This window comes from Coloeus monedula, assembly GCF_965178545.1.
Source record: "Coloeus monedula genome assembly, chromosome: 7".
Lineage (NCBI taxonomy): Eukaryota > Metazoa > Chordata > Aves > Passeriformes > Corvidae > Coloeus > Coloeus monedula.
Genome location: NC_138787.1, coordinates 1,241,412 through 1,250,886, shown reverse-complemented (window position 1 = coordinate 1,250,886; position 9,475 = coordinate 1,241,412). Strand labels below are relative to the sequence as shown.

At 58.7% G+C, this 9,475-nt stretch overlaps 1 protein-coding gene across 1 annotated transcript; it reads right to left on the bottom strand.

Moving 5' to 3' along the window:
• Positions 1 to 5,395: 5,395 nt before the first annotated feature.
• ARL4C (ARF like GTPase 4C) lies at positions 5,396 to 5,974 on the bottom strand (the record flags this gene model as incomplete). Its single annotated transcript, XM_082285580.1, has 1 exon — positions 5,396 to 5,974. One exon carries the CDS (start codon positions 5,972 to 5,974, stop codon positions 5,396 to 5,398), a length of 579 nt encoding a protein of 192 aa, XP_082141706.1.
• Between the last annotated feature and the right edge of the window lie 3,501 nt (positions 5,975 to 9,475).

Genomic DNA, 9,475 nt, shown 5'->3' with positions numbered 1-9,475 from the left:
GTGCTGGAAGTGCCTCGCAGCAGTGGCCTTGTGCTGCTCACACAAATGACTTGGGGTAATTCCCCCCAAGAAGAAGCTCCAGGATGGAGCTGCCTGAAGCAAAGCAAACAACGTTTGAACCACTGTGGAGGTGTTTTTTTTTCTTTCTTCTGGCAGTGGTTTCTAGGCTGTTTCTTGGTGATGGTCATCCTCAGGCCACCCAAAATTGGGCCAGAAGCACCTGGTGCTGTGCAGGAGCCGCCACGCTCCAAGGAAGCAGCGCCCCGCGGATTGCATTAACCGGGATGATCCTTTTAAAGATCCTTGCTCGGGAAGCAAATCCCGTTTGAAATAAAGCAGAGGGATTTAGCTTAACGAGGCAAAGCCAGGGAAGAGAGGGAGAAGGAGCTGTGCAGCTGACGAGGCACGAGGCAAGGCAGAACCTGCAGCTGAGCGGCTCCCGGCCTGGAGGAGACGTCGGGAAGCTGCGTGCACGGAAAAGTGGGATACACCAAGCTGGCGAGGCTGCCTTGTCCATGGGATCACTGGGAGATCACTCAGCAGCCCTCCTTGGTGGCCTTCGGAGAGGGGGGGTCTGCCAGGGACCAGCAGAGGAGCAACAGGGCACACACACACACTGGTGGCTCAGCTCTGCTTATTCCTGTCCTGACCCCGTCTCCTGCTGCTCCCAGCCCTGATCCATCCTCTCCTGCCCTTTGGAATGTTCCAGCTCCTTCTCAGCCGATGCAGCCCCCCAGCTGCTCCCTCACTGCTCTTCCTCCCGTGCAGGGGCAGCATCCCTGGGCACTGCCCGGCGGCCCCAGGTGCCACCATGGTCCCCAAACCTCTTGCTGGGGACTTTTTGGCCTCTCTGCCCGCCCGCGGAGGTGGCACAGCCCCATCCATCAGGGCCAGCGCTGCCTCGGGGCGCCGCAAGGTCAGCAGCAGCCCCTTGCGCTACGTTCTCATGACAACCGGCCCAAACGCCGCCTCCTCCCCGCTGACAGAAGCGCTCTCCGGCCAGCAGCACAGGCTGCTCCCAGGAGGATGCCCGTCCTTGCCGCTGGGAGCTTCGCTGGCCACAGGGCACGGCCCTTCCCGCCCCTTCCCCCGCACCTCGGGAGAAATCCCAGCTCCACGGCTCTGTGGGAGCGGGTAGATCCAGCTGCAGGGTCACACACACCCGCTCGCAGCCTCTCAAACGCGCAGCCCAAACCCTGGCAGCTGCTTCTGTTCCCCCACCGCGGGGAAAGGGATGGTTCCCCCTTTCAACCAGGAGGAAACCCCCCCCAGCTCCATGTGGTGCCCAAAGTCCAGCTGCCCTGGCGCCCAGATAAGCCCAGGGACACGATGTCAGCGTGCACACCTCCATGCCAGCTGGAAAATCCCCAAAAATCAGCTGCTGCCGGGTGGGGTCGGTGAGGACAAGTCCCTTCGGGCTGAGGAAGGCGCGGGCACTGCAGCATCCACTGCTGGGCTTTCAGATCCATGGAAGCAGGAGGAGCACGCAGTGTCCCATGGAAAATGGGGCCAGAGCATGGTCAGGAGCATCTTCAGGAGCACCGGAGCCCGTCGGTGATGCTCTGTGTGGGGAAGGAGCTGCACCTTCCAGAGGCTCCCCGCAGGGCCAGGGCCCAGCTGAGCAACCCACAACTCAATCCCGGAATGCCGCGGTCCAGGGAGTTGTGAGCCTTGACAGCAGCGCAGCAGCTGCAGCGCTGGGTAAGCCTTGAGGCTCAGAGAATCATGGAATCTCCTGAGCTGGAAGGATCCACAAGGATCCAGTCCAGCCCCTGGCCCTGCACAGACACCCCACCAGTCCCACCCTGGGCATCCCTGGCAGCGCTGCCCAAACGCTCCTGGAGCTCTGGCAGCCTCGGGGCCGTGCCCATTCCCTGGGGAGCCTGGGCAGTGCCCAGCAGCCTCTGGGGGAAGAACCTTTCCCTGAGATCCAACCTAACCCTGCCCTGGCACAGCTCCAGCTGTTCCCTGGGTCCTGTCACCCTTCAGAGCCCCCAAACCCTGATCCCACACGGCAGATCCCACACCACATCCCCTCACCCAGACACTGCACACCCCACAAACCTCGGGCAGGGTGAGAACTCCCCGAGCCCTTCCAAGTCTCACTTTCACAAGTCGGGCCCATCATTTCCCCTCTGGCTGCCTTGTCATCATTAAAAAAACAAACCAAACCAGAAAGAAAAAGTCATTTACCACCCAGCTCCACCGCTCCCCTGCGAAATGTCACCCTGGGTTTCCTGTGTCAGCAGCCACCCAGGAGCAGAGGCAGCCTCGAGCTCTGTCTGCAGCATCCCGTTCCCCGGTGGTGCTTTAACCCCTGCAGACCTGGCTCTCTGCCGCCGCTGCCGCTCGCCCGAGGCCGCCCGTTTAAAAAAAAATGAAGCCACGCTGAGCAAAAATGGGAACTTTCTCTCTGCGTGATCGCCCCCGGAACGTGGATTGGAAATCAGAGGAGGTGGTGGAACAAACCCCCTCTCCCCCCAAAAAGCGTCTTCCTCTCTCACAGACAGCAGCAGAGATGCTGAGACATCAAGTGACCTGCAAAAGGGCTCCGATTTCATGAAACAGCAAATTATGGATGTCCCCCATGTCCTAGCGGGCTGCTACGTGACAGAGCCGTGACACTGGATCCTCGGCAGGTCACTCCTCTGTCCCCTTGGCTCCTCTCTTCCAGCAGGAACCTCCTTCCAACCACCCAAAACGCAGCACTGATGTTGAGAAATAAGCAGAACACTGGGGTTTTGGTTTTTGTTTGGTTTTTCGTTTGGGTTTTTTTTTTTTTTTATCAGGCCCTTTCATTGTATAAATAATTTATTTCAGTTCACAGCATTATGTCTGCATCTTAAAAAAAAAAAAAAAAAGAAAGAAAGAAAAAGAAAATGAAAAAAGGAAAGACAGGGGGAACAGAGACCGACGGACAACGGCGAGGGCAGGACACGGGCAGCGGGATATCGCGGATGGGGACACGGCAAAGGGACCTGAGGGAATGAGACCTGCCAAAAAAACCCCAGGCCGTTCATCACTTGGGAAGATGCTCAACCTTGCAAAGAGCCCAGGCAGGAGCTGCTCTGCTGAGGCCCCTCTTCTTGCAGCCCACCGAGGGCGACGCTCGTCTTCACACGGGGGAGGCGGGGGGAAAGCGGGTGCTGGAACGGCACGGAAATACCACGGGAGCCGGGAGCTACTCGTTGGAAAAGTCTCTTTAATTATTGCAGAAAGCAGAGTGGCCGGCGAGGGCGCGGGCAGCGCGTCCCACCCGGCTCAGCCGAACCTTCCAGGGCTCGGCCATCTCTCCAAGGGGATGGGACAGACTCCCAGGAAGGACCCAGCTCCATCAAAACAGCCTTTCCATGCCAACATTCGCTAAACCAAGGCCAGCCAGGAGGTAAAACCCACCAGGAACAGCCTGCACGTGTCATTCCTAAAAGCTGGCCCCTCTGGAGCTCAACACAGCGCTCTCCCAAAACAGGGTTCATACATGTGGCTTCTGTGGCATCAAAAATAAATAATTCTTTTCTCTCTCTCTCTCACTTGACAGCAAGTACCAAAGTGTTGGAGGTGAAGACAAAGCAGGGAAACCCGAGGAGGCGGGAAGAGAGCCACCTGAACGGGTGGGACCAGCCCACACAAGTCGGGACTCGCGCCGGGAGCTCAAACCCCGCAAGAGGAGGAGAAGAAACACAACTCGGCTGCAGCGTTTGTTTCCTAACAAACCCCTCCCCACCCCCCGCCCCCGCCAAAAAAACCCCAAACCCCGCTGTTTGGAAGGTGCTCGTCGCTGCAAGGGGAGGATCAACTCCCCGAAACCCCAAGGGCATTTTGCTTTTGTTTGCTTGGTGCCTTCCCCTTGGCTGCTCCGGGAAGGGGTTTGCTGGTGTGAAATCACCAGAAAATCCTGCCTGGCTCCAAATTCAACATATTTGGCCCCTGAGGGCTGCCTGCTTCAGCCCTGTGGGAAGCCAGGACCCCGGAGAGCTGGATCCCAGGCTGAAACACAGACAGCAAGTGGATTTTGGTGCCCAGCCCCATGCAGGTACCAAAACGTTCACCCGCAGGAGGAGGCGGCCAGGCCTGACCCTGCCCGGGCTGCTCTGCAGGCAGAGCTTGCCCATGTGGCTACTGGGCGAAGCGAGGGGCTTTTAATCGGGTTTAAATCTTTATTAAAAACCTACCACAGCCCCCCCCTTGTCTCTTCACCCCCGCCAGCTTCCCTTTCCAGCAGAGATTTTTTGCAGGCTCTCACCATCTCTAGTCTGTCCGTCCATCCGTCCGTCCGTCCTGCCCTGCCGTGACCCGCCCCCCCCCTCCCCCCGACTTGGCCTCCTGCCCCACTGCAGAGCAGCGCGGTGGCCAGAACCCCAAACTCTGCTTTTTTGGGGGGTTTTTTACTGAGTGAGCCCTGGTTTGGATGGCCTCCAAAGCCGCACCTGGGAGCAGCCTGTGCGCGGGGACAACGCTGACCTGCGGGGGGCTTTGCTGCAGGAGGTGACACCAGCGAGCCTTCCTTTGAGAGATGGGGGTCCTGCACGACCCCCCCAGCGCTTCCAGCAGCGTTCACCCCAAACCCTTGGGTGGTTGGTTTTTTTTCTCCCTTTTTCCACCCTTTTTTTGAAGCAAAGAGCTCCGATCTCTGCACCATTCAGCAGCCGCTCAGCACCCCGGTGTCGCATCCCCCCCACCCACTCCCACCCCAAAGGCTGCCCGTCCTTGCTCCGCACCCTAAAACACCAGCCAAGGTGGGTGGGTGTCCCCTTACCCATCACACCCAGCCCCCCCAAAGACGTTTCCTGCTGGTCTAACCCTCCCTCCAAGCTTTCGACGCCCCTTCCCACCGCCACCCGCGGGGGAGGGATCCAGGGATGCGGGCTGCGAGCCCCCTCCCCGCTGACCTTGCCGAGCCACGGTGCACCCGCACCCTCCCGGCAGCATCAACCCCCCGCCCCAAAATGCATGGGGGGGGGCTGGCATCGACACCCCCCCGCCCCAAAATGCCCACGTTAGAGATCCAAAAGCACGCTGGGCTCCGCTCGAACGCGCTTCAACAGGGTCCTGCCCTGTTGGTTCCCCGGCACACAAAGGCTCGGTGGTCCCGGAGGATGCAGAGGGGGGGATTCACCCCATTTTTCCATGTTTCCAGCCCAAGGGAGTCCGCATCAGACCCTCAGGAGCGGTGGGAGAGGGGAGCTCCGGGATCCGGGCTCGGCTGGCGGGAGCCGCTTTGTTATCACCACTATTGTCTGTCCTTTGGGGAAGGAGGGGGAAAAAAATGAAGAGGGAAAAACAAAACAAAACAAAACAGGAAAAGAACGATGAAACCCAAAAGAATCGCTTTGGTTCCGTCTCCCCCTCGGTTCCTTTGTCTGCTCCCCCATCCCTCCCCGCCTCGGCGGGGCTTCTACCGCTTCTTCTTCTGCTTGAGGGACTTCCTGCGCTTGAGGATCATCTCGTAGAGCTTGTCCATGCCCTCCGTCAGCCCCTCGCCGATGATGGCGCAGGCGGGCTGGATGTGGTAGGTGGTGGAAGGGGTCAGCTCGTGGAGGGCCAGCTGCTTCTCGATCTCGGCCACCGGCAGCGATTTGGGCAGGTCCTGCTTGTTGGCGATGACCAGCAGCGGGGTGCCCTGGTTCTCCGCGAACTTGGTCACCTTGTGCAGCTCCGTTTTGGCTTCCTCCAGCCGGTCCACGTCCACTGAGTCCACCACGTAGATGATGCCATCGGTGCAGCGGCTGTAGGACTTCCAGAGCGGGCGCAGCTTCTCCTGGCCGCCCACGTCCCAGAAGTGGCAGCTGATGCCTTTGGCCGTCCCGTTGCTGAGCCGGATCTTCTCCGTGTTGAAGCCGATGGTGGGCACGGTGTTGACGAACTCGTTGAACTTGAGGCGGTAGAGCACCGTGGTCTTGCCCGCCGAATCCAGGCCCAGCATGACGATGTGCAGGGACTGGAAGGCGGAGATGTTGGACGAGATGTTCCCCATGGCCACGGCTCACGGCCGCGCTCACAGCCCCGCGCCCATCCCCGCGCCGCCGGCCCGCAGCGGGGGCACGGCTCGGGGCGGCGGAGGGAGCCGGGAACAGGGGTCGGGGAGCGGGGATAAGGGATCGGGAACACGCAGCTCGGCTCCACGCGGCGGGACTGCCGACCCCCGCCCCGCCCGGCAGGAGGAGGAGGAGGGAAAGGAGGAGGAGGAAGAGAAAGAGGAGGAGAGGAGGAGGAGGAGGAGGGGCCGCGCCGCCGCCTTCCTCCCGCTCCGCCCCGCGTCCTGCCCGCATCGGCCGTGCCTGCACCGCCCCTGCCTGAGCTCTGAGCTTCACCTGCTCCTGCCTGAGCTTCACCTGTCCCTGCCTGAGCTTCACCTGCCCCTGCCTGAGCTTCACCTGCCCCTGCCTGAGCTTCACCTGCCCCTGCCTGAGCTTCACCTGCCCCTGCCTGCGCTGCTGCTCCTCGGGCACCCCCGGGAGCGCCGTCCCCCCGTGCTGGAAGCTTGGTTATCCTCACGTTTGTCATCGTGACCGACCAAAGGAAGCAGTAAAAAACCCCTTAAAAATAGTAACCAAGCCAAGGTGTGGCTGGCCCGTGCCTGGAAGCGCCCAAGGCCATACTGGACGGCGCTTGGAGCAGACTGGGCTAGTGGAAGGTGTCCCTGCCCATGGAGGGGGTGGAATGAGATGAGCTTTAAAGCCCTTTCCAACCCAAACCATTCTGGGATTATTCATTGCACGTGAGACACCAGGAGGGACTTCCCACTGCACCAGAAGCTGCTCAGGCACAGCTCTCCAGGGACACCTGGCCCCAGGGACGACTCGAGCCGGCAAGCAGGGAGCAATGCGGAGCATCTGCGTCCCCTGCAGCTGTCACAGTGTCCCAAAGCGGAGAGACGGCACCAGGGGAAAACCTCACCCTGTGCTGGATCCCGGGCTGGGCTGGCACTGGTGTTCATCGCTGCCCTGAATGCCTTTTGCATCTCGTGTTTTGTAAAGGTTGGGAGTGCCCTCGACCCCTGTTAAAGCTCCTGAGGTCTCCGCGGCCCCGAGCCATGGAACTTCTGTCCCAGTTACTCACAGAAAGGACCTTAAAGACCCATTTCCAACTAAAGATCCCATTTCACCCCGCTGCCATGGGCAGGGACACCTTCCACTATCCCAGGCTCTGCTCCAAGCCCCACCCAACCTGACCTTGGGCACTTCCAGGCAGCCACAGCTTCTCTGGGCACCCTGTGCCAGAGCTGTTGCTTTTATTTCTGCTCTTGCTCCCGAGCCAGGGTGGTTGCTACAATATCACCCATTCCCTCTTTCACAGCGTCTGTAAAATAAATATCGACTCTATGTGACAGCTGAGCCAGAAAGCCCCAGAGAAAGAAGTGCACTGCAGAAGACAGATACTGCTTTTAATTTAAGATGCTTTCACCCCTCAGCGTGCGCTGAGGATTTGTTGGGCTGGAGTGGGATCACTTCTCACATTCATATTTCATCCCGAGGATGCGTGTGGAGGCTTCGCGTGCAGAAAAGGCTACCTATTAACACATGCCAGCATTAAAAACACAGGCAGCTTGCTTTTGCAGCCCTCCGAGGTGACGCCGGGCACAGTTTTGTGGGAATCGCCATGTGGTGACAGCGGGAAAAGCGCAGGGAACTCTGTGCCCGGCATCATGCAGGTGGGAGAAATACTCCTTAAATGCTCCTTAAATGCTCCTTAAATACTCCTTGGCACGTGTGAGGTGGCATTGCCAATCCAAAATCGAGGCACAGGCACTGGATGGGCTGGAAAATGGAAATATTTTGTGCACCAGGCTAATCCTTGAGCTGGGGTGAGCTCAGGCTTTACTCTGCCACCACGCCAAAGAAATGAGGTTCCGAGAGCACGTGGAGAAAGCTGTAAGTGATCACCTGACTCCAGGACTTGGAGTATTAAAGGAGAATAAAAAAAAAAGAGCCAGAAATAGAAGAATAGGGTCATATCTGTGAGCGGCAGATCCGCCACTGGCACCGCTCTCATCTCCTCTGCCTGAATCGCTCCAGCCAAAGCTTCCTTAAAGGCTGCTGCGGGGGATAATCCCAAAGCAAGGGCATCCCGGGCTGCTCCCAGAATTAGTGGCTGATCTGTGTGCAGTAGCGCTGGGATTTAGGAATTTACCTTCGGGCTGGGAGCCCATGCTCGGGGCCGGGAGCGCAGGAGACGCTGTTTCAGCTCTCGCTGTTGTGCCAGGTAGCGCTCCCCAGGGAATTGCCGCTCTCCTTCCCTCCCTCCTCCTTCATCCCGCTGCTGGAAACACCTTTGAGCCTCAAGAAAAGCCACGCGGGCCACCAAAATTCCTTTCCCCGCCAGCCAAAGTCTAAAGGGGAGACTTCCCTCCTGCGCACCCCTCGTTTTTTCACGCCGGCTCTAAATAAGGGCGCGATTAGATAGCCAGGCTGATCAAACCTGGGGATGTTCTCCAAGCCGGCCTGAGGTGAGACAATCCCAAGGGGATGGAGACAAACGGGAGGGTCGCAGCGGTGAATTCTGCTGCAGCTAATGCCAGCTATCCATAAATAAGCTGCTAAGAGCTCCGCGGAATATTAAGCGCAGGAATAACAGCGTTAATCGCAGCCGAGAGGAGTCTGCCAAGCCCATTCGGTGGCAAATTTAGGGAGAGGAAACCCACCTTTTCCACAAACCCCCCGCCTCTCCCTGCTTTTCCTCCCCCATCCCCGCCCTTCCCCTCCCATCAAGGTTAAGCAGCCAAGGTTAAAGGCATCATTAGCATCTAAATGTGCGTCTGAGGATGTGACAAAGGGACCGCGGCTGGTCCCCAACACTTCGCTCAGGCAGCGCCAAGACTGTTGCTGCCATAGTAACTGTTTTCAGACATGGCAATTATTTCTTCCCAGCTTTCCCCCATCCCACCTCCCTTCCCCCAGCTCGTCTTGCGCTTCCAACTATCTGTTTTGGTTTTTTTTTTTTCATCTTTTTTTTTTTTTTTTTTTTTTTTTTTTTTTTAGGGGTCAAATATAAAGGGCCCTGGAGTCCACACACATCCAGAGCTTCGGCGGCCGCGCAGGGATTATCCCTGATAGCGACTTTTAATCCGCATCCAATTAGCCCTTCATCACCCGGGCAAAGCGAAACCTTGGAGCAGCAGCTCTGCCAAATCTCGTGACCCGCAGAGGGGGGGAAATCGGTCTGCAGGGAGCATCCCAACTCTTGGAGCACGCAGGATCCTCTCTCCCTGCCTTGCTCCTTCCTTCTTTGTCGCATCGCTCATGTCCCAACCTGCCGCCTTTTGTTTCTGCGTTCAGGGCACAGACAGCAGCCCGAACAAAGCGAACGGGCCGGGGCTGTAATTAGGGCTCTCCCCATTCCTGGAGATCGCGGGGATAATTCATGGCATGCCCGTGAGCAGCGCTGAGCTGCGGCGGCACCTCTGGAGCAGCCGGTGGTGGGACAAGGCACGGGAATGGGGGCTCCAGCTGGTTTAGGGGGGCTGCTCCCCTCTTCT